The 25,815-nt window shown below is 31.8% G+C and overlaps 1 protein-coding gene across 4 annotated transcripts; it reads right to left on the reverse strand.

The window, feature by feature from the left end:
- Positions 1–10,390: 10,390 nt before the first annotated feature.
- LOC107946767 (lysine-specific demethylase JMJ706) lies at positions 10,391–18,633 on the reverse strand. Of its 4 annotated transcripts, none has more exons than XR_005906473.1 (12): positions 17,988–18,633; positions 16,216–16,600; positions 15,911–16,067; positions 15,600–15,819; positions 14,644–14,697; positions 14,465–14,544; positions 14,098–14,375; positions 13,624–14,019; positions 13,142–13,536; positions 12,777–13,049; positions 11,181–11,978; positions 10,391–10,827 (listed from the first exon to the last, which is right to left on the reverse strand). XR_005906473.1 is itself a non-coding variant. In XM_016881224.2 (11 exons), exons 1-11 carry the CDS (start codon positions 17,988–17,990, stop codon positions 11,604–11,606), a joined length of 2,616 nt encoding a protein of 871 aa, XP_016736713.1. In that variant the 5' UTR covers positions 17,991–18,633; the 3' UTR covers positions 10,988–11,603. The 4 variants fall into 4 exon arrangements, 2 of the variants coding, with proteins under 2 accessions (XP_016736713.1, XP_016736712.1); XR_005906472.1 differs by having other exon boundaries at positions 12,777–13,052; XM_016881224.2 differs by lacking the exon at positions 10,391–10,827 and having other exon boundaries at positions 10,988–11,978.
- Positions 18,634–25,815: the final 7,182 nt, after the last annotated feature.

The following is a 25,815-nucleotide window of genomic DNA, read 5'->3' on the forward strand; positions in this document are numbered from 1 at the left end:
TTTAACTTTTTCCTTTTTCTATCTTCCATGCTAACTCTTTCCTTTTCTCATTCCATTCTATACCCTATAATATTAAATCTATTTCTTTTTATCCATTTTTTTTAAATTTAGTTAAATTGTATTTTTCAGAGAAGCTAATAAAAAATTAAAAGGCTTAAAAAATTCATGATCCATGTTAATAATAAAATACATGCAGATTATCACGTAAGTTGTCATGTCAATAACATTAATAGATAACAATCGAATAAGGTTTTTTATTAAAAAAATATTTTGAATACATTTTAAAGGATGAGGATTAAAGTGATTCTTAAGTGAGTTACAACTAAGAGAGTAACTAAAAATGAGAAAAATAATATAGAGAAAGCAGCTATTCGATTAGGCAACTTAGATTCAATTATATATCTTTAGGACCCTTTTTAATTAAAATAATAATTTAATTTTAAAATTTTGAAGTAAAACAAGTTTCTCTAATCAACAGGTTTTTGCATTCTAAACTCATCTCAAAATAGTATGAAAAGATCTCGAGATATAGGTGTATTTGGTCTTCACTAATCAAGCTAGTGTGGTTGCAATTTGACTTTTACAATTTCGATCCATTTGGTCTTCTTAAGGAATAAAATAAAGATAGATCGCCTTCATATAAATTTCTTGATTGTGAGTCTCGAATAAAAAAAAAATACACTCACACAGGATCACTTCAACTTGTCTTTACTTGCTTGACTATTTTTTTCTTTAATTAATCACAAAATTGGAACCTTTTAAGGAGCTGCACAAAAATAGACAAGTATTAATTCAATTGCTAAACAAGTTGTGCACCAACAATTTCTTCCAGGGTTGAACAATGAGTCATAGTCCTATCTTATTAAGTAAATTTCAATCTATATATTTTGATCCACCTAGATCTCACTAAATGAATTCCTTTAAGATACATTAAAGATAAGAAAAGAATTTAGATAATTTTTTTTATAAAATCATCCCACATTTTTTGGTGACAAGGATTAAAATAAATCTCTACATAATTAAACCGTATTTTTGTGTGATAAGGAAAACCCACATCATGATCAGACCACTAATAAGATCATCAAATTTAATCATTCTAACATGACAACTAACAATACAATAAGCATGCAAAATTAGAACTCTCTCTTAGCATAATGTCCCCTGCAAATGTTGCTTATGGAGTTAGAATTAAGAGTGTAACTACTTCTTTAGTTTCATCTTTAGGATTTTGATCTTCTTATTCCATTGCTACATCTGTGCCTTCAAGAGACTCCTTGACACCAAAAACAACCTTTGGTTGTTACTCGTCAATTGAATCACCCTCAATCATCTCATCAATAACAAGCTTGTGTCATATCTTCTTGAAGGACAACATAACCTTTTATTAATGAATCAATAGCTATAGAGGTACCTCCTTGAGCCTTATCATTACTAACATCAATTTCTACTGTTGTGGTCTTTTTAAAATCAATTTTTGAACCTATAAGATCTTCATGCCAAAATAATATATAAGCTTAAAAAATACGATTGGAAAATTTTATGGTGCAAAAAATAAAAATTAAGTGAAATAAAATCAAAACTTAATATATGAATCATATGTTTATGTTTTTTCAATAATACGTTTCTATAGAAACCTTTAAAACTTTTTAAGGAAAAACTATGTTATTTTAAATATTGTGAAAAATAAAATAATTATTCCAAAACCAGTAAACTCAATTGATAAGTCCACTTAGTTAGTGGACTAGTCACCTAACTCTATTTGTACAAGTCAGAGAAAAATTTACAAAGTGAAATTACTAACATTATATATACTACTAACAAACACATCAAATCAAAGCCTTGAGAACACTTGTTAACATGTTAACTAGGCATATATATATTGGAGAATGATTCCGTTTAAATAGTTAAAAAGATGAAATGTGTTATCTTGGATATTCATTCTCAAGCTCAAAACACAGCAAGAATGCATGCATGCATCTTGATTTGCAACATGTCTCAAGATCTTCAAACCCAATGGGTGAAATTAAGGATGGGCCATTGATTGAATTGTTGAGGTGGGATCAATTGATCGTTTCTCCTAAAGTCAATATAATATATGCAGCAAGTTTCAAAGGGATTTGCTTTAAAAATCCATCACTCAAAATTGAAAAGAAAAAGTTTTTGTGCCCAATATTGACTTATGGATTCGAATGTAAAGATCACGTGATCTCTAGTTAATGATTCATAGAATGTGATGAATTTGATTGTGACCAATGGGACTTGACGAATAGTTTTGATTAATCATAGAGGCCAGAGGGGAGTGAAAATTAATCATACCGACAAAAAAAATATAAACAAATATAGACACACATCTATACTTTATGGACAAATTTGTCACTGAAAAATGGCAAAAGGGTCAACATGTTTCCTACTGCTTCCTAAAACTTTTAAAGGAAAATAATTTGAGGAAATTTAAAGAAAAAGACTGATAATCTAATTCACTGTTTATAAATTAATCAAATCCTCTTTGACTAAGATATCATATAAATCTTGATTTGATTTTTAATATTTTTGAAAAATAAGATAATTATATTACATTATAGAGATGATTGTTGATATTAGGAGACTCTAGCTGTAATCAACTCACGTAATGTAATGTTGATAGATTAGATATGCAAACAAGTCAAGCAAAGATTGGTGTTAGGTTATGATTTTAGGAATTGACTGAATGTTACTGTAAAGACACAGTCTTATAATGAGAGGAGGTTAACGAGAGCAACCTAACCTATATTCACAGGGATATTAACAACATAACAAGAGGAGACAATCTAAATTGAGCATCAACAATTACAGCATATATCTGGTGTAAGAACAGCAGCACATACTTGTTAGGGTCAAATGTAGCAAATCCTTTTTGTATGAATTCTCTTTATATAACTGCATTAATGCAGCAGGTTAGAGAAGTATGTAAACAATCACACACAAACAAGAAGCAAGTGATGTTATGGTCAAATATTCATCCGACAAAGTGACATTCTTCATTCTCCTGCATAAACATTCTTATCAAAGGAGATGGGTCAGGATTGCTTAATTATTCGATAAAAACCTAAAAGCTAACAGAATAATTAGTGTAATTAATATTAGAAGATTTTGTTCCAAAATTTACTCAAGGAAGTGGAGTTCTCCACTAGCATATGTTCCCCCCTGCATTCCATAACCAAAATGAGAAGATTTTAATGAAGAGTAGTAAAATAGCAGTCAACTTCGTAAGGTGCAAGGTAAATCATAATCAGCTATTGCTTAGAATCTTAGCCAGATGGCTTTGCTCTATCTCTTTATTAATTTATTGTTGCTTATTTATTTTGGATTAGATATGTGGAAAAAGCACTTGTTCCACATCAAGATTTTGTTCTTAATTAACAGCTAGAGCCCATTTTTAGATTCTATTTTGAATCAACCATACTCCTTTTAATTTATTCATTTTTAATCCATCTCCTACACTTACTCTTTCTCATCTAATTTTACACATCTTTTATATATATATATATAACTATGGTAAAAACACCTCTCTCGCCCTCTCAATTTCAATATTGAGTTAATTGGTTCTTCTCTAAAAAAAATTCCAAACAATTTAACTCCTATCAATTTCAAAAGTGAGCAATTAAAGACAATTAATTGCCAAGTTAATGTTTTCCATTAATTGTACATAATTTTAGTTGGTATAATAACAAATTTAGCCATTACAAAAAGCTTAAACATTTACACATTCTATTGATTTGGCCATGATTCTAAGAAAATTACAAAAGTGTAAAAATTAAAAAAAAATCAATTTATGCAATTTTTAGATTTTTTTTTTTAGAATCACAGCCAAATTAATCGAATGTGTAAATGTTGAGGCTAAATTTGTTGAACTTTTTAGAATCGTGACCAAATTGATAGAATATGTAAACATCAAGGGCTTAATTTGTTATTATATACTAATCAAAATTGTGTACAATTGACAGAAAACATTAATGCCATGATCAATTGTTTTTAGTTGCTTACTTTCAAAATTAACAAGGATTGAATTATTCCAATCTTTTTAAGAGGGACGAATTTGTTCAATATCAAAATTGAGAGAGGTTGTAGAAGTGCTTTTATCCAAAATGTTTGCCAAAATATCCTTTGGAATCACAAATTAGCAAAGGTATCCTATTTCAATATGTAATTTTATTACTTTATTTAAACTTAAATTAATAAATATCTAAAAATAGAATTCATATGGTGATATTCATATACTTTTAAATATGAATCCGTTACTAATTTATTTAAATTTAAAATCGATATTTTTTATTTAAGTGTGTAATTTTATTAATTTATTTACATTTTTATTTAAGTATGTAAATTTATAAAATGATTTTGGAAAATGAAAAAAAAAATTGTAATGAAAAGTTTATATTTTTAAAAAAGCAATTTATTTTGTAAACATTTGATAAGTATACTTATTCATGGGCGGAGTCGAGGCTCGAATTTAAAAAAAAAAATTATTGGTTTTGATCTCGGCTTGACCCAACCCATCCAAATAATCCACATCAGTATTCAAAAAAAAAGAAGAAAATATTAAAAATATATTATTTTATATTAATATTTAAGGTTAGTATTTGTTACATTGATAACAAAATTTTTAATTCCACAAATAATCTTACAAAATTATCATGTGTCTCTTTTAAAATATTTATTTTTCTTAATATTTTACTATAACCTTATAGGACACTTGTCAACCCTTAGACAGTTTTTGTAGAGTCTAAAAACCTCACCGACAGTGTACCAAATATTATTCTTAATATTTGTATATTTTACAATTAAATTTAAAATAAAAACAAAATTTTATTTAATCTAGGTATGAGAGAAAAAACACATTTGTTCAAGCCCAGCGTGAGGCCAAAAAGTTCATTAAATTTTGCCATCCATTATTTCGGATGAAAATAGTTCATAGTAGTATTATTGGTCGAAAGTTTTAAATATATTTAATTTATTAAAATTAATTTTTAAATTTTCAGTATATTTTAAGTTTAAAATCATATTAGTTTATTTTAATTTTTATATTATCTAAATAAAAAAGTAGATATATTTATATTAAACTGTTATACATTTTAATACATTCTAATTTTTATTTCATTGGATAATTGAAGATGAAGACAAAAGTGTTGGGGATTAGCTTATGCTTTAGATATCTAAAATTATACTAGTCCTTTGTGTAAATAAAGTCTAACCTTTTTCCAAATTCTAAAACCTCTTGGTTTAAATGATAAAGATGTAAAAAAGGAAAACTAAGAGAAAATTTTGAAAGATATAAAATATATTTTTTAAAATATTATAGAAATTAAATGGATAATGAAAAATTAATTTTAAAAACTATAGAAATTAAAAAGAAAAAAAAAGGAATAGATGCGCCATTTGTCATCTCTTTTCTCTAATTATTTTTGAAACCTATGCTCAAATGATTTTAAATGTTCATGGGATAGGAGAACGAAGTATTTATGACTTCTTTTTCAACTTTGTTCATGTTTTATGCCAACAAATAAATTAATTCATTGAGTCTTAATTCGATTGATACGGATATTGTTGCCAACGTAGGAGGACGTGAGTTCAAGTGTGTTGAAGTACATATCCTCCTATTTATGGGTTAATAAGAGACTATAGGTAGTTTTAGATATTATGTAAAAAAAAAAGCAGATATGATTAGCAGCGGCGAAGGCAGAACAATTTTTTAGGGGGTGAATGAAATTTTAGTTTTTTATAGTCTATATCTTTATAATTTTTAAAGGATTAAATCAAATTCTTATAATTTTAGGGGGAGTCAAAGTGTAATTTTACCTTTATTAATTTAAAATTTTTTAAAAAAAATTAGAGGGCCTCCATTTTAGGGGAGACTGGGGCCGGCCTATGCCAACCCCCTCTAGATTCACCTTTGATGATTAGAACATATAATGAGATTATTAAAAATAAATAAATTATGTACTGCTCTTGGGTGAAACTAATACATGATTATATTCTACTTGAAATTGAGTAAAAACCCATTTTCTTCTTCTTCTTCTTTATATATATATATATATTCTTCATGTTTGTTTTATAATCCATGTTTGGGGTTCATGATTGTCCCTTTCAACAGTATTATCTCTAAGATTTAAACCTAGATTATTCCCTTAGAAGTACAATGTATCTAAGCATTGCACCCAACCACTTATTGATTATTTAAATCATTATCTTACAACCTTCTCTTATTTCATCGTACGTTGTATTAACAGATTCTCGAACAATCATTACTTTGTTCAATCTTGATATAAAAAATACAATTTTTACATGTATAAAAAGCTTTAACTCTTGCTATGCATCATTTTGCAACTCAAATTCCATGCCAACATATGGCTGTATTGATATAATCAAAATCATTGATTGTTGGATAGCATGTTCTACTGTATCTTCATCTCTAAGGACTTAAATATTCTTCAACATCTTCTGTTTCTACCAAATGTATTCTCCATTTTAATCCAAAAAAAAAAGTTAAAAGTAAAGGATTTGTTTAAAGCTATCAAATATAAGAACTTAAATTTCTATCAAGTGCTTAAAAACAATTTTTCCTGATATTTAAATTAAAACCATGTGCATCTCTTATCGGCTCTTAAAATAAAAAATTATTATTTTAGTTCTTTAAAATTTATAAATTTATAAATTAATATATGATAAAATTATTATTTCATCTAAAAAATGCTAGAATTTCAATTTACTCATTCTAAACATATAAACTGATATAATGATAAAATTATATTTTAACTCTCATAAAAATATACAACTTAATCTCAACCCTAAAAAAAATATTAAATTTGCCCCTCATAACTATTTATATAACTCAATAATCACAAAAATAGGCATGCTTGTGAATGAAATAATTTCCCATCAAATAATAATAAATGATATTATTATATATAACATACAAAGAAATAATTTTTAATACAATATAATAACAAACTTTAGAATTATAATTGTAGAATTTATGCAAATTATTTATTAAATAAAAATATATTTTAAATTTATTTGTAAATGTCCTTAATTTTATAATACTTAATTGAAAATATATATTAATATTGAAAACTAACTAGATTAAAAATACATCAAATTAATTTATAAAATTTTGTTACAAAATATTAATTAAATAAAGTAAAAAAAAGCAACTTAAATCTTCTCAATTTCAAGATTTTCATTTCTGTCAAAAAAAAATATTTTTTATTTCTCAATATATTTACTAGAATGAATCCAATAACTAATCCTCTACAATATGTAAACTTATTGAGGAAAATTAATAATTGCATATTAAATATCTCCCCCAATAAGGAAAAACAGAAGAAAGCAAAATCCATGTGAAGTTTTAGTGGTACATATAAATTAAATTTTACACCTAAAAATATAATTAAAATTTCCCAAAGCTGGTTAACCCAAAAACCCAACCCATCTCAAACCCCCATCGTCATTGCTAAAACCCCAAGTTAAGGGAAGAAATGGGGTTAAAATTCCATAAATAACTAAGTTTGAATAAGAGCGTTTTAAGATTTTAGCCTTTCCATCTAAGGGGTGAAGGGCCGCCCGTATTGTGTTGGGCAGCTACCTAAGAATTTGCTCCTCATTTTGGGGCAAGAAGAAGCTACAGCAAAGATAAACATAAAGAAATTTTGGGTAAATCAAGGAGCTTATAGCTTTGTGGCTTCCATAGGGAAGTTTGTTATATAAATTGAAAATCTCAAGGGGAAAATGAAAACTAGCAACGACGATGGGGGATTTGAAGAAATTTTATTTGTTTTTTTATTAGGTAGGAATTAGGTGCAAATTTTAATTTACATGTATCAATTAAAATTTGACATGTGGATTTGTTTTTTTTATTGTCTATTCTAAATTCAGAAGAAATTATTGAGGCTGTAATTAATTATTTTTAGTTATTCACGAATTAAATTATTTTATTCTTTAAGAAACATCAATTTGGGAGGAAATTAAGACATCGTTTTATTTTTAGACAATTTGTGAGAAAATTTAGATAAAAGAATTAAAATATAAAAATATTATATTTTTTTATTGATATAAGAAATTTTTTAATATTTGATTATGTTTTGAATTTGTCATATACAAATATAAATAGATTTGAGTAAAATCGAAGACTCATGTTTCCAGCCAAGTTTAAATAGTTATATATTAATATCATGAATGAGATTTAACATGATTCAATCCATAAACATGATTAACGAAGAGGATTTAGAGCAAGGTTTGAGATAGAAAGTATAATTAGTGGAAGGGTTGAATAATTAATATACCCTATCCCTAATAATTAAAAGGAAGAAAATGATGGTGGGTTCTTTTCCATCACAAGAAAGACCAATATTCTTAAGGAACTTGACCATACTTTTAAAAGAAGAAGATTACCCCTTTAATCAAACCCACAAAACAAGACTTAAAGTAGTAAGGGACTCCTTTTTGTATTTGGGTTAGAAGGGGGTATGTGTATATAGGATCATATTTACAAATAATAATTAAAGGAAAAGTGGAAACATTTTGAATCTTTTCCAACGACTTGGAGCAAAAGGGAAGCTTAGATAAGTGCCCTACAAATCTAGAGAGACGAGTGATTGAAAGAAATTTTGTAGATTTTGACAGCAACCTATAATATATTAACATATATTTATTTTGATTTTGTTCCTTCCATACCAAAATATTGCCCTTTGGTTTCACTTTGCACTCCACAATTTTATTCTCTTCCAAATAAAGGTGGGAATGATTAATATGGGCATTGGTCCCACAATCCTTAAGCCACACTCCAAATCCAATCACACATTGGTGAGGTCAGTCAAGGTTGTAGGCTCCCCACCTCTTCCAATTATTACAAATTAATCACATATTTCTTTGTGAGATTAAATATGTAAACCAATCTTGCCAAATTTTAATTTTATTTCCTTGCTAATTCACATTTACTTCTTATTGTAGGAAAAATCACCAAACTCTAGACTAGTATTAAACATCAGTCTGGTGCATAGAAAATGATAGACATATATAACACATGTAAAAGTTTGGTCATAAATGAAACACAATTGGCAGTGGGATCATCCATCCCACATTTACTCTCACGTCTCACCACGATAATTGCATGGTCAAATCCATAATAAACTCCGGGAGCCTCTACCAGTTCTTTTCTTCTTTAGAATAGGGCTATGGTAGAGTGGAACCAAAGTCTAAATATTAGGGGGTTTGAATTTGATTCGAAATTTAGAGTTTTATATTTAGGTTAAGTTTTTTCTAATATTTATTTTTAGATTTGAACTCGATTAAGTTTATAGTATTGAAGCTCAAGTTTAGCTCGATAATTAAGCTTAGGGTCAATAATATATCTTAAGGGCAAATAACGTAATTTAATAATATAAAAATATTTAATATATATAATGAAAAGTTCAATAAAACTGGTAAGTCGTTCAAGCCAGGTATTACTTTGGGAAAAGTCAAGAAATTTTTTAGGAGAGCTAGGATTATGCTATACATTTATATGGGTTTTAAAATACAATTTCATCGTTACATTTTGATTTGTGTTTTTATAGTTTTTTGGAGAATTAAATCAAAATTTATTATTTTTTGGAGAGCCAGTTATCATGTATTAACTTAAGAAGTTATAGATTTTGGAAGATGTAAAATATAATTTTTTTTTTCCAGATTCTTAGTTTTCAATTATGGAACTTCCAAAGTGAAAACATTTTGTTTTAAGTTGTTGTTATTGAAGCTTCCGATTTTGTCATGCTTTTGGAACATAAGAAGTGAATTACATAATGGTAAAAGCTCTATTCTCTCTTACATGAATCCCAATTGAAGTAAAAGAATATTCCAACACTGAAAGAAATTGGATCGAGGGAATTGGGCTCGAAATCCACGGCTTCGCCTAACTGAGTGATGGTGTGGGTTAGGAAGCAGGGCCCATTTTTGTTAAGGGTTGCTGTCATCACGATACAAACAAAATGTGAAAAAAGGTGATTTCTTGTTCAAGGGTTGGCCCGGAATCTCTTTGGATTTAGTTGAGCAACCGACACTGATGTTCACAAGATTCATTCCTTTTTAGTTCTGTGTTTTCCTTTTTTATTCCTTTGGGTACAAAATCATTTTTTTTCCTTCATCTTGTGATGAAGATAATGGACAGTAGAAAATAACAGTTTCAAATGTCCAAGAATAGCCCAAGCCATAGTCTCTATGGCCCGTAAATCATAACATGAAATCTTTGGCCCGTCCATCTCATACTTCCTAACACGGTACACGGACAAATTCCAAGCATGCATTCACTTATTTTAAACCCCCAACAACAATAATACGTTTGCTGATTGTAAAAACCCATGGACTTTGTTGACTCGCATTGAAACGACAAAAAATCGTACATAATGACAAGGAAATTTCACATTTAAAAAAAATAGAAACATTGGAAAAGCAAAACAAGATTATAAATCTCAACATCAGCAAACAAGGAATGGAACAAACATTATGGCTACGTTGTCTGCGCTTCTGAATAGAATTAAAAAGGATGTGGCAACCATGGAATTGTCTCGACTTGTTAGAAATGGCTACTTATGGAAACAGGACAGTGGTCCATACAGGACCCCCAGCATTGACACAATTGCTTCAACGCAGAGGAGACCCATTTCTAGACCCCATGAAAACTAACAATACTCTCCTTCCTTCCTCCTTTTGCTTCCCACTAGTTTCCAAACCACCACAGCAAAAAAAGGCCGTTGCTGGCTTGTGCACCCAAAGCTTAAAAAACACCAACATTGCAGGCCCATCCGACATTGCCAACTGCCACATGGGGTTAAGTCAATTTCCAATTTGGAGTTGGCCCCACAATCTTATAATCCAGGACAAAGATCATTAAGACGAGGAAACATCTACGACTGGACTCATAACACAACATGGTTCACACAAATAGAAGTAATGAAATGTAAGGAAACGATTTGAGAAACAAAAAATAAGGCCGCATTACTCTGCATTTTATTTAAGTAGTGTACAACATTGCTACAGAAAAACGAATAAAGATCCTAGTAGCGGAAGCAGCAGACTTCTAAAAATTAGAGGTTGTGGAATGCCCAATTTCCTCGGTAAGAATTAAGATTTGAGTGGCGAACAAATTTACAAACGTAAATTTTACTAACCCGAATTCTACTTTTCAGCTTTTGCTGCATTAAGGTTGGTTCTCCAGCCATCGAAGGAAAAACACCCCGGGCCTGAGTGAGAACCATAAGAATCACAACTAGGACGTGCACTTTGCCCCAGTTTTGGAGGCCTGCACAAAGAATAAAAATATTAATGTCCTAAGCTTGGTTAATCTTCCGCTGCTACCCCTTAGTTGAATCGGTCATTTGGAATTTTATTGTTAGAACCCCCATTTAGAAGGAATGAAGTTAGCCAAGTCAAGCTCCAGAGTCAGGACCCAATCACCAGCCATCAGTTTCTGCACATCTATATCTTTGGAATTTTATTGTTGGAACCCCCATTTAGAAGGAATGAAGTTAGCCAAGTCAAGCTCCAGAGTCAGGACCCAATCACCAGCCATCAGTTTCTGCACATCTATAACTTCAAACCAGTCTGCTTTCTGAACCTAGATGTATTGGGCTTGGGCCTCTCACTTTAAGGCGCTTTGGACCTGTCTCTGAAGGAGAATCCCTCTTGCGCTTTCCTAACTCCTGCTGGAACCTATCATTTCTGTGGTGCTCTCGCCGCCTGCTACTCATTCCTGCCTCACTGCCCATCTTCTTATATTTTATAGAAATGGGAATGGGAAGTGTGCCTCTTCCAAGTCTGTCCTTCACGGCATTCTCCAGAGCTTCTTTAGAATCAGAACTACAATTTGTATTGCGGTTTGGTTCGTCGTTTCTACAGCATTCAGATTCATATGCCACTGGTCGCCCACATCTTCCTTCATGTTGTAGTTTCTTTAATCGTTTGAACGCCTGCCATATGAATAAAAGGCATGAGGACAAGATAACTGAAGTCCCATTAAAGTGAATAAGCAAGGCAAGAACTGATTAAGCAAAATTCAGAAAGCAATATCAGAATAGTCATCCTCTACCAAACCATCAAAAAACTTCCCTGGAATACAACAGCAAATGAGTGATGAGATGCTTTCTCTAAAGTAAATCTATTATAGGGGCCCAGGTACAAATGACAATTACAAAACAGAAAGAAACCGGCCAATGACAAAGTAAAGACTACAATTTCGTTTTTTCCTTTTTTTTAATTTTATGCACAAAGACAAAAGGGAAAATTTAAACAACAACAAAATGTTAAATCCCACTCAGTTGCTCTTGTTCTCCCCCCCATCCCCTCCCAATTTTTTTTTTCTAAAATGAAAAAACAAAGATCATGATGGTCACAACCCAATATAAGTCCAACTCTTTCATCATTAAAAATATTGTCAAGTCAAAACATTTACCAAAACGGCCCTAAGCGAGGGCCTTTTTGGATTGAATCTTTAGTCCATCAGTGGTCTGAAGCAGTTTTGCCCTTTCCAGAAGGGGAGTGAAAGTTTAGGCCTTAAAAAGTAAGCGAACAGCAGTTCTACTCAGGTGTGGCATTCCCCCTGGACTTACCTAACGTCTAATAATTGCATCTTAAATTTCCATGGGCCCAATGATAAGTCAAAAGTTAAAGTTAAAACAAGGTTCTTTATAAAACCAAAGGCATCCCTGAAAGTTAAGATAGTAACTTTATAACAGACAAAATATAACTATGGGAAGCTAAAACTATACCTGGTGTTCTGAGTTCTTTGATGATATGGTATCATTCCCAAATCTTTTCTCAACCTTCGAAAAAGGACGTTTAACCCTAAATATTGGTGAATCGGAACTATCACTGTTTTCATCCACTATAGACCTGCTCACTGGGTCATGAACATTATCCTGATGGATACTTCGATGATCTTCACGTGACAAACAGGAAACAGACAATTCATATGTTTTCTCTGAGACTTCTTCAGGGAATCTTTCACCATTAATGCTTACTTGGTTAGCTACCCTCTGTACCTGCTTTGAGTATATACCAATTGCACACTTAATGGAGGAGCAGAAGATCATGTTCAGATTAAGAGGCTCAGTGGGCAGAGAGCTAGACTTACAGTTTTTGGTGACGATCCGACTTGCTCCAAATTAGTAGAAAGACTTGATGTGGCAAAAGTAGAGAAAGCATCAATCAATTCAGGTTGAAATTTTCCATGGTTCATAGACGATATATGTTCTAGTGGTTGAACCATTGTATTTATTGGGGCAATATCAGGACCCAAAACAACATTAATCTCACAGTATGGAAAGTATCCATCCTCTACATCAGTCTGCAACTTATTTGACAGTGGAAACAAATACAAGTCATCACCATTTTCAACTTGTTGCTCGATTTCTTTTGATATGGCATCATCTTGCTCAAACTTCTTGGCAGCGGCCTCCATCTCTGCAACATCATCCCTCAAGAAAAGATAACGATAGCTCCCACATGGTAGGTTTAGTGACCTGATATCTGCAGAAGGCAATCAGCTCATCATAAGAAAAAATTATTTATCAAAGGGAAAACTACCAAAGCAAGGCAGGATCTGGGAAAGACTACCATGTCGCAGGCAAACAGGATGACCATTACAGCTGCAGTTAATGAAAGCAACATAACAATCGCGTTTGCATAAAGTGCAGACAATAGTTCTATAATAGTTTGGGGATATACTAGTGCATGCCCTTGATTTCATGACAGACCAACGCGCCCGGTGCACGAAACGCATTAGTTTTACAAACGAAACCTTGATGCAATGATGAGCAGCAAAGTCTGCCAGTGAATAATCCAAATCTTCCAGTTCTAAACTTGTATAGAGAAGCATTGCTTCTTTGCACAGAAGTTCCTCGTGAGGAAGGAGAGGTGCCCTGTTGAGATGTGCATAACGCAAGCTTGCTATAGCCCCTAAAGGAAACCAATCACCAATAGCAAAGTTCACAGCCTCACCACAGTTGAAACCTAAATGATTAAAGTTAGGAACATATTCATTAATTCTGTGGGAGCAAATATGAACAAATTAAGTAAAACATGCCTTACCATGACTAAATCCAGCATGATATGCCCTTGGAAAGGTAATTACAAACTCTCCCGGCTTCTGCACAGCCTTGTAGACAGAGACATCATGTTTCAACAAAATACTTGGAGGAAATAATGTTGTTTTACCCAAAAGCACATCAAAAGCTCCATCTTCACCATCCGCAGATAGGATATCATTAGTGTACACATGTTCTCTGACAACCTTCTCAAATTTTGATGCAGCATGACCAGGTATACCATACCAAGTTTTCGAAGCCCCGCAGTGATGATAATTAATGCTGCCACAAAAGAATAGGAGAAGGATTAGTTAAAGGATTAGTTAAAAGAAAACAACTGTAAAGGAACTTAATGTTTAATGACATTTTACCTATACAAATAATGATCCTCCACGTGCCAAGCAAACATACTAAATAGCATTCCTATGTAAAGCATAGGGTCAGTTACACCCTGAAACAAAGACCAGTTCAATTGAACAGGAGTATACATGTGAGAATCAATTATCTGTATGTATACAGTGCCAAATTGAGATTAGGATCATTTTGATACCGGAATTGCTGTTTCAAGAAGACGCAAGGTGGACTTTGGCAGCCGTGAGAGTCGCTGAAATCAAGCAAAAGGAAGCATATAAGAAACAATTGAACCAGAATCCAGAACAGGGATAGAGCAAATCATGATAGTATTAGTATCAAATTGCTTCCTCAATTTAAATCGACCTTGAAATTACTAAATTCAAGAGAATTTTGAGAATCATACAACATTACTTTATCTGAAAAATGTCAATAAGTAATAACATAAATAACTACTTTCCCACTTATAACAGACCTTGGCAACTTGGGGATGGAATAGAGAGGTATCAACTCTGTTGGACCCTCCTGGAACCAATTTGCAACAGGAAACATTTAAGATATTACCAAACAGATACTGACAGGATGACTTAGATATAGCAGCTTTAACAACCACTGTGCTAGTTTGACAGGATCTATCTCCTTAGGACCACATATTAAGTCATAGTATCAATCTTAGTTGACAGGGTCTCCTAGAATTAAATTTTGAGACCACATCTATACTTCAGTTTATTCTGGACAGTCCACTAAATGACCAGTCTTACAGCGAAAGTCTTTTGATAAACTTTTTTGGCAGGAAAAGAGATCGTGGTTCCTTGTTTACAAACAAGTATAACTTATAGCCAAACGAGCATTGGAGCTTTGATTTCAATCCAACACATATGAACATCTAAACTTGTTACACTTTATGAAGCAAAGTGATAAGAAAGGATCAAAAAGACAACACAAGATCAGTCTATCAAGCATAATCTACAAAAAAAAAGTTACATGAATATCCAATAACATGACCCAAGAATGAGATTGGTCAGCTATGCAAAATAATAGCCATAGTACTTTTCTAAAATTTCACTATCATGGTAAAATTAAGCAAACAAAGCCCTACAAGAAGCATTCAAGGAGGAAAAAAAAATGAAAAGATGATAGTACTGAAATCAACACCTCCAAATTCCATTTGCTACTTCCAAGTGGGTCACTGGGAGAAGAAGAAAAGGCACTACCCTCAACATCACAAGCATATTCAACACTTTCTGTGTTCCCATAAGCAATTTCATGCCAAAATTCTTTTTCCAAGTAAGTTGCCGAAAGACAACCAGCACTATAATATCTACGACCAAACACCTTGTTCGCCATTTTCTCGAAATCACGAAATGTATAATTTCTGAAAAGTGATGCTCACATTCAAAACCAGAAAAATTGAAAAAAAATACTCAAGGCACAAAATAACATCTGTTTCAATAGAGTGAGCTCACATTCCACTCATGAAAAAGGTGACTTTGTCATCAGTATCCCACTCAGCAAGACGAAAAGGCTGTACTCTAGTTGTGAACTTGAATCCTACTTTCTCCTTCATCAATACAACTCCAGCGGGAACAGTAGCAACTAGAGGGGAAACAATCTTGCAAATACCTAAGAAGCATACACTCAAAATGCTTCAGTGTTTATCATTAAAAATCTAGAGGCAATTTATACAAAATTTCCTTCAAAACCAATTGATAGAGAGAGGAAGGATATCAAAAGTGTTGAAGCTAGAGACTAAAAGCAGAGAAGGTGTTACCATATCTTGAAGCTTCAGGAGCTATCTTCTGCAAATAGACCAAAGGATCTTCAAACTCTTCCTTTGTTGGGCAGTACACGGGACATTCTGGAATTTTCTCAGTCCATTCTAGATCACTCGTGTCAAACTTATCAACCTTGTGCTTAGAAAAGACATCATTCTCACATGAAGCGCTGTTTGACCTGGAAAATGATCCTGCATTCCCCTGTAACCTCATTCCACATGATGCTGAAATTCTCAGAGCATCTCCTCCACTTCTAGCCATCATATTTATGAGATAAGATGTCCCAGAGGAAGATTCTGATTTTATTTGTTGAAGCTTTTTATGCTTCAAAAACTCTAACCGGTTTTTAACCTCCTTTGACAAACGAACCCTTCCTTCCACCTATAAAAGGAGGCAGATAATTGCATTTAATATATATATATCAGTATATAGAAGCATACTTGAGAAAAATGTAGCAAGAATATAAAACTCGCCTCAATATTTATTATTTACAAAGTTGACCACAATTCATGTCCATGCAGCTACAATATTTATAACACACTAAACACACACAGTCGACACCATTACTTTTTAAGTTATAGCTAATTAGCTATACTAGTTCAAACTCTGCAGCAGATTAACTATATCAGCTCGACCAACGCAAAGCATAGATTTCAAAAGAGCTCTTAACAAACAAATATTATCTGATACTTCAGTAATTTGTTTGCGTTATTCTCTTGACAAAAATAAATGAAAAAAAAAAAAACCTATTCAGGCCACACAATCAAAAATTGTGTTCAAAGGTGCAAAGGCCCAATCCAGTCCATCCATATAAGAACAGCTCAATAAATGTTAATGAAAGAGCACCTATAGCTGTATTTCAATCACTGTCACTAGACTAGACTATCCACTAATTAACAGAAGAAGGGAACCAAATTCATTCCGAAATGATACAGTCAAAAGAATAAATTTGAAAACATGCATAACCATTTGTACCGAAATCTAAGAACATAAACCGAAAATCCGACGTCAATCTGAACCGGGATAATTTCTAAGGCACACAGAAGATGGATGGTTGGCTGAATGGAAATCAAATCAAAGCCCCAATAATAGATTAAATTTATACCACCAAAATTTCCCATTAAAATCGTGCGTCAAAGTTTACAACCAGTTGAATTCATCATGCATAAATATGCCAAAAGTATAAAGTCAAACTATGAGTAATTACATATACCCGATAAAAAAACTAGACAATTTAAACAATAATACACGGTATTACCAGATCAGGTTTTTAAATAACAGTAACAATAAATTTACTTGAATAACTAGAATTTTATCCAATTTTATCCACAAAATTAAAAGACGCAGTGAAAATAAAGCTCTACTTTAAGAACAAATTCAACAAATACAAACGTGAATTCTCTTACTAATTGAAAAATAAATCATGATAGAAATATAGAAAATAAAGTCTGTAAAATTTTACTAATGAAACATAAAAAAATTTAAGGAAAACCTGTCCGATGTAAAATTTAACTAATGAAAAATAAATCACAGTATGAAATTTTCATCGAAGAAGATTAACTTTTCTAGATTTCAAATTTGAATTTCTATAATTCTCTAAAGATGTAGGAAAACTGTAGGAAGCGAGAACAGTTATTGAAAAGCTAAGAAACGGTTTCAGAATTAAAACAATGTCTACAACGACAAAGTAAATAGAACCAAGGAAAATTCATTAAAAATATAAAAGAAAAGAAATTTTGAAAGAACCCAACAGAAAAAATTAGCGTACCATCTCATGCCGCAATGGTTGTTCGCGCGCCACCGTTTTGCCGGGATTCACCAAAACAAACAATCCAATGGAAAATGAAAACAAGAAGAAGCCGCAAAATCAGCAAATACCAAACGTTAGGTCACGATCTTCGCCATATGCTATCAAAACAAAGTATCAAACGTCAACCAAACTCGCCACATTCGCACAACGAGACGCGTATACAACCGGACCTGGTCAAATTCGGAGATCCAAATCCGAATCACGAAAAGAAACGCCCGCACTATACGCGAAATTATCGAAAGTTGAAAGATGCTTCCCGGCAAATTTGACTCCCTTCGTCGGATAAATAGCAGTTTCCCGGTGGAGAGAAGCGGTTTTCCGGCAAAGGCAAGAGAGAAGCAAAAATGAGAAGCGGTGAGAGAAAACAGGAAAAGGGTAAGGCTTGGAAAAGCGGAAAAGAACTGCAAGAGGATGATTTATAACATTTTATACCCAAATATTAATATGCTTTATCCTTTAGATTAGCTTTAATAATTTTATTAATAAAATGAAATAAAAATATAATTTAAGAAACTCTAAAAGAAATGTAAAGAGGTGGAGTTGTGAAAGGCTGGAAAAGTGGTTGTGTTACTTGTTAGGTGTTTCAACCAAACGCCTTGCTTGCCGGCCAAAACGCGCTTTTTTGGCTTGGCGCGTTTATAAGGAACCTTCCAATTTTTTGTCTCTTTTTACCTCATTGCCCCTTTGAATTATTTTACGTATGTTTTGGTTAGGGCTTTTTTGTCAATCCAAAGGAACAGTGTAATCAAAGGTTTCTGTTTGGTCCTCCGTTTGGGTCAGAAATCAAAAAAGTGTGTGGAAGAATTGACATTATTACCTGTGCCCAACCCCAGGAGCTAAATAGTAAGTTTGCATCTCGATTGAATCTGGCCATCAACTGAATTTAATCAAATGGATGTTTAACGGCCAAAAAAAAAAAAAAAGGTAACGAACTCCATAGATCCGGCACAAATAGCTGGCGTGTACTTGGTAATTTGAACAGCTGAGTTGTACAGTAACAGCTTCACCTATCTTCTAGCTAGGCTACCATTGGATAAGGGTGCCCTTCCCTTTTTTCTTTTTTTTTTGTGTGTGTGTGAAATAATAAGGGTGCCCTTTCCGTACGCAAAAGGAGGGTATTTTCGACTTCCTATAATCATTAAAGTTACCACCCGAGACTCCACAAATAAGTGTGAACTCGAAACGTGGCCCAATCAAAGGGATTGATAAGACACGTTGCAGTAAGATTTGTTGTCGGGTTCCGCCGCTCATGCTCTGTGCTACTGTTCTGGAACAATTTTTTGAAAAATATTAGGGTTATCTTATAATATTATTTAAAAATAAAAAATTAAATCAAAACTAACCAAATCACACTGAATTGCTTTTATCTGAAGCAATGATCTTGATCATCAATTTTTGAAAATAATTTTATTTTATAATTTTAAAATTTCTATAACGTTATTTATTTTATATAATAAAATTAAATGAAAATTTTTGAAATTAATACGATTGAGATCATTATAATTTTTAAATTTATACAAAATAAAATGAATATTCCAACCAGTTAAAAACCTTAATATAAGGACAAAGCCAACATCATTTTCCGTTTTCCGTTTTTTAATAAATTTTTAAGTTTGGCGGCTCTAATTATCAAAAAAGGGAACAGTTTGGCGGCTCACTTTTACACTCAGACAGTCAATGTTAGTCTTAAGCTCGCCGGCTTAGATTCTTAATAAGTTGGTCTTAAATATGTCAACCATCAACGATAAAATTTTCAACATTTATATTATAAATTCGTATTTTGATTATGAATTTAAAAAATTTACTAATAAAACAATAAAAAATGGGTAAAATTAACCACTTACTGTTTGACAGGAAATGACAAAAGATACCTTTCTTTTTATTATTTCAAGTAACTGCCACAATAAAAGTACAACCATACCAACCACGCTGCTTCGGGTCTACGCTTTATGTTTTTTGCCAATTCTCGACAGCTGTCAAATTACGGTAAGTTAATAAGATTACGATTCTAGAAGGTTGAGTAATTGACGAAAATGCCAGCGTGAACAGTGCGAAATCACTTCAATGCCCCTTTCACAGTTTCACTTTTTGCATGTTTGGTGAGTTTATCTTTAATGTTTTAAGAGTGATATATAATTCGAGTTGCTGGGCCACCTAAGAGCTTCTTAATTATATCCAAATCTTGTTTTCATGAAACTTAAAATGTTATTCAATCTGTTTTCAACCTTATAAATTTGATTCTTCCTAATTAGTATCCATATTTCTTAAAACATTTTATTTATTAACAGGAAAAACTATTAATAATATAACGTAATACATGTTGATTGAGTAACTTACATTTTGGTGATTTCTTCTTTCTTGGGTGATGAGATAAATTTGCCTAGAAAAAGGTAATATAGGGCAGGCCACTGCTCACAAGCAAGGGATGGGGACCCATGGTTAGTTAAAAGTTGGATGAGACTTTAGTCTCGGGTAGGCCATAAATTGGCATATAGTAGATACTTGTAGCATACAATCTTTTGATAGATTTTATGACACTACCTTTAATTACCACCGTCAGTTGTTATTGTTAACCAACAAAAGTGAGCAATACCAACCCAAATTGGGTAATTTTCCCAAAAGTCGATTTCCCAATTACACTCCAAAAAGATAGCGTATTAGTATGACAAATTCTAGGGAATTTAAGTTCCAAATGGTTAAATAAAGGAATAGTATAAAAGTCTATAGGTCATAAGCTTCCTTGAAAACCAACCTTGCTCATAAGAATTCACACCAAAGCCTCAAACCAACATTTGCTTAATTACTATCCTTCTCTTTTTTGTGTGTCACATTCTCAATGGCTGAGTGGCTGACCCTTTAATGGATTTTTTTTTCTATATTATTTTCTACAAATTGCAAATTTGTATGCATAACAGCCTTACAAATGAGGGAGCGAGACAAGCTTGCTCGGGGCTCACAACCCAATTGTTGAGATTACAATCAATTTTAGTATGTTTACCAATCTAATCCGCCACTTTATTTTCTTCTTTAACAGGAAAAGAAAAATTGAATTTCCTCAAAAGAGGAAGACAAGGAAATAATATCCTGCTCAATTGCAAAAGTATTCCAAGACTCGGATGGCAAAGCTAATTTGTCACATTTGATGTGTAACGTCTCAATTTTTAATGGTGTCGAAAAGTACAATTTTGAAACTCAATTCCGTAAATTGAGTTAGTGAAATTATGAATAAGAGAACTTATGTGCTTACATTGAAAACATATTAATGGACGATCAAGAAATTAAATCAAGAAAATCGTTAATTATACTACAGGGATTAAATTGTAAGAGTGCAATCACTATTAAATTTTAATCTATAAAATGCTTGAGGACTCAATTAGCAATTGACCAAAGGACCTAGTGGTTATTTAACCATTAAAGTCTTAAGAGCTAGTGAACTATGATGTTCATCCAGTTAGTTTTCATAAAGAAATGTTCATTAATTAATTAAACATGCTTTAAGTTAAACTTAAAGGTAATTAAGCTTAATTAAGTAGTTAACCATCATATACAAGGCTATGTGAGTAGAGAGATGAAAAACATTCATCTTTTCTCCTTCATTGTGCCGTCCAAGTGAGGAAAAGAAAAGAAAGAAGAAGTTTTGCTCTTTTTCAATTTTGTCCAAAATCCCTAAGGTACTTAAGTTCCTTCAGCAACAAACACGGCATCCCACATCTCGGATCTAGCGATCGGGTCGGAAGTAGGATGTTACATAATGACACTACCATGATTGATTTCAAGAATAATTTTGGTTCACCTTTTTCCTTTTGCAAATAAATAAGCATGGTGAATGGGAATTGCCTCAACATCCTCTGTAGATGCGACATCGATATTCTCAACCAAACCATCAATCACCAAGCCATAATGGTCTCAAATGGCAGTTCCAGTGCCAAATCTGCCAGATATGGGATTGAAGAAGGCATCACAGTTACCTTTAACGAAGGTAGGAGGAGGTGCCATCCACTTTGCAGTGAATCTCTCTTATAATAGTCGCACTAAATTTTTGACAAGGTTGTGTAAAATCGCTAAAAGCATCGTGCCAAACCCCTATCAAGTTAATCATAGAACTATTAAATGGGAAGTTGTTTTGTGCTTTCCATAATTGCTAACATATATAAGCAACTGTTCTTTGGATGGAAAACCATCTCGGTGCGATTGAAAACTAAAATTAGATACACCCCATGAGGCCAAAGCAAAATGGCAAAAAGAAATGGATATGTTCAATAGTCTCTATTTCCTCACCATATCGAGGGCAAGAGGAGTCAACCTCTTTTAGTCGATTATGGAGATTCTCCTTTGTAGCAACAACATTGTCGCAAGCTCTCCAAAGAAAACATTTAACTTCTAGTAAAGTTGCAATCTCTTAGCATATGCAAACTTGATTCTAACTCAACAACACAACAAGGACATCAATTATCTATTGTCATCCATCTCCTAACCCATTCCTCATTTGTCAATAACCATTCCTTAAATAAGATCAAAAGAAATTGCTTAACTCATTGAGGGCAGATTGCATTTCCATACTAGCTCTGATGTCGCATCATCTTTCCCCCAATTTCCCCTACAATAGCCCTACATGTCGTCGAGATAGAGAAATCACCATTTTGAGACCACTCCATGCTAATGTATCCTCGTCTGCATCCTTTGATGGTGACAACATGCCAACAATTTTCGTTACAATGTTTTAAGGTAAAACCATTCCTAATTTTTGCCAAGACCAATATTCCCCATTTGTCTCCGCCATATCCTCAACACATAATCCTCTCTTAATGGTTCACTTCCGACATGTAGGTGCTTAAGCAACCATATTCCTTTCCCCCAACAATCATTACAAAAATTAATAATTTTATCATTTTACCTACTATTCTTTCTATAATTCCAACCTCCTTCTTTATAAATATTAAAAATAAAAAAAAAATTATCTTTCCAATTTAGCAACAACAATACCAACAAAAAAAAACACTAAATTAATTAAGGGATCTTATGGACAAAATCAATACCCTTTACATGAATTAAATAAGTCCTGTAGTGCAAAAGGGGAGCCTTCAATGTCCCCACCAATCAAAATCATAGAAGGGAAGCAAAGTAAGTAGATTATGCAAGGAAAAAGTAAACCATCCAAATTATGTTAAATCAAATGTGAATAAGTGGTTATGTATCCATCCCCTAAATGTAAGTGTTATGGATCATATGGTGTTTCTTGAGTAGGAGTAATGTAACATTAAACGATCTTTTATTTGGAATTAGTAGGTAAGATTTTAAAACCAAGTCGTAACATAATGATAAAGGAAGATTATAATATGCAAACAATGGAAAAATTACATAAATCAATTTAATTGAATATTAAAGTGGAAAGATATCAAAGCTTGATGTTATGATTATTGCTAGAAAAAAAAAAGTCAAATGGTTTAACTAAACAATTAAAGATTAAAGGGAATCAATCCTTTTGCATATTATAATTGATTGAGTCCATGTGCCTACATTGATAACAACCTTTAACTTGGGATCCTCCTTTGCATAATCATGATATTTTAAACTTAAAATATTACAAGAGGGCATAAGATATTGTAATACCACGTGCTTGTTAACAAAAACAATTAATTTGAGTTTGAAAGGGTTTCTAATTTCCATGGACCAAGTCTATTGTGAAGCCAAAATTATTTTTTGATTTCCTTTTCGATGATCAATGTTGTGAGGTAATAATTTCTACGTGGAAAGCCAGGTAAAACATTTTCAGAACTGAATCCCGACATTAACCAAAACAGCTGTCAAAAAAAAAAAAAAGAACGTCCACTCCACATGACATAACATCCTTATACCTCCCTAGATTTCAAGCATCGGGGCAAAGTACGAGGTAATTTATAAGAAGCTGCCCAAATAATATAAAAAAGGACCCAAACAAGTCTACTTCTACAGTGACCTAAACTCCGATGCAATCTCATTTTCATGGTACAAAAAATACTGTGTTAAAACTCGTGGGTCATTTTAATGAAAAATATATTCTAGGATAATTTATTGTAATCTTTGATCATAAATGTAGTTATTTGAACTGTCTAAATATAAATGTACTAAAAAATCTATTACTTAAAAGAAGCACAAGAAAATTTTAATTATTTTATACTACTATTTTGACCTAATGACTTGAACCAACTTTGATTTGTTTATTTGCCTAAATTTCAGCTTTTTATTTATTTATTAAGGAGGGTGAATGGAATGTTTGTTTATGGGAAATGGTAAAAGAAAGCTCCACGTTGCACACTCCAATTGCACAGGGAAACGAAAGCAAAAGGCAACTCTTTTTACATACACATAAAAATTGTTAAGAGAGTTTGCTGGCCCAGTGATTCAGTGCCACATCTTTATTTGCTTTTCTCTCCTTTACTCTTTTTTGTGATAAGGCACAAAATGAGAGGCCCAATTTGGGTTTGGTCTAAATTCTCAGATTTCTCATTTCTTTTTACATCCTATAATTACATGAAAATCTGATTAATATGATTTAAATTTAAATCATATTTAAGATGATAAATATTTTAATTATCACACCAATATAAGATTTATTTAAATAGAACGAATACGGTTGGATTAGTTCAATTCATTTCTCCTTATGGAATCAAAACTCTTCTTCAAGGCGCTTACACCCCAGCAGGCTTCTCTATATATAATATTAGATTTGATGGTCCATTATCCTTTTTGCGTAGCAATACAGAATCTTTGCCTATAGATTTTGATGTCGCATCTTCCTATTGATGCGTCCATTTCTGAAAAGGATTTAGACATCAATTTTAACCTCGATGAATAAAGAAAAAAAATAGCTATCCCCTCTCTCTCTGTCTCAGCCTTTTTAAAGTTAATTTCCAGTGGATGGAGACATCAAAACTTGTCGCTGTTATTGTAGATATGGTCATGTTAGTGGGTCATACTTATCAACTTCAAAACAAGAATGGGTCACATAAGTTTAAAGATTAGAGATAAGGTAAATAACCGACATCCAATTCCTTCACCGTGAAACACTAGTCCAGAATTTTTGGAAGTGAGTTGCGGTCTTTTGACTAGGACCAATATTTAGACGTAAAAAGCTGAATGGAACCTGCGCCGTTAATCCCTCAAAATATCAAAGAATGAGGCCATTGGGTTCTGTGGGATCTTAACACATCAATTTTCTTTCTACGTGATCATTAATGATAAAAAGAGCAATAAATTGGAAGAGTACAAATGTAATTAATAATTAATATAATTTTATTTAAAATAAAAACAAATGATAATTCTTTTTTAAATATATTTATAAATATTACATATTTATATTAAAATTTTATTAATAAGAAAGGTAATTAATAATATTTTTTATGTTAAATTTATAAAAAAATTAATTTAATATAAAATATTTTTAATATTATAATTATATATGTATAATAAATATATAAAATTAAAATTTAATGATAATATAATAACATATTATATAATTATTACCGAAATCGAAGCTAATTACACCTTATACCAATATACTAAATTAGTATATTACAAATACATAAACTAATATTATAGTATATAACTATTACTAAAAATATTAGTACATATATCACTATTATTACAATATCATAAAATAATAAATTTTACTTAAAATAATCACTTTAATTATTTTTATATAAAATAACTTTATTAAATATATATAATTTATGATTTTTAATAAGACAAATTTGAATTGTGTTGTCATAGTATAAAAGTAAAATAAATTATTACATTCAAAATTAAA

Source organism: Gossypium hirsutum, chromosome A12, assembly GCF_007990345.1.
Source record: "Gossypium hirsutum isolate 1008001.06 chromosome A12, Gossypium_hirsutum_v2.1, whole genome shotgun sequence".
NCBI lineage: Eukaryota > Viridiplantae > Streptophyta > Magnoliopsida > Malvales > Malvaceae > Gossypium > Gossypium hirsutum.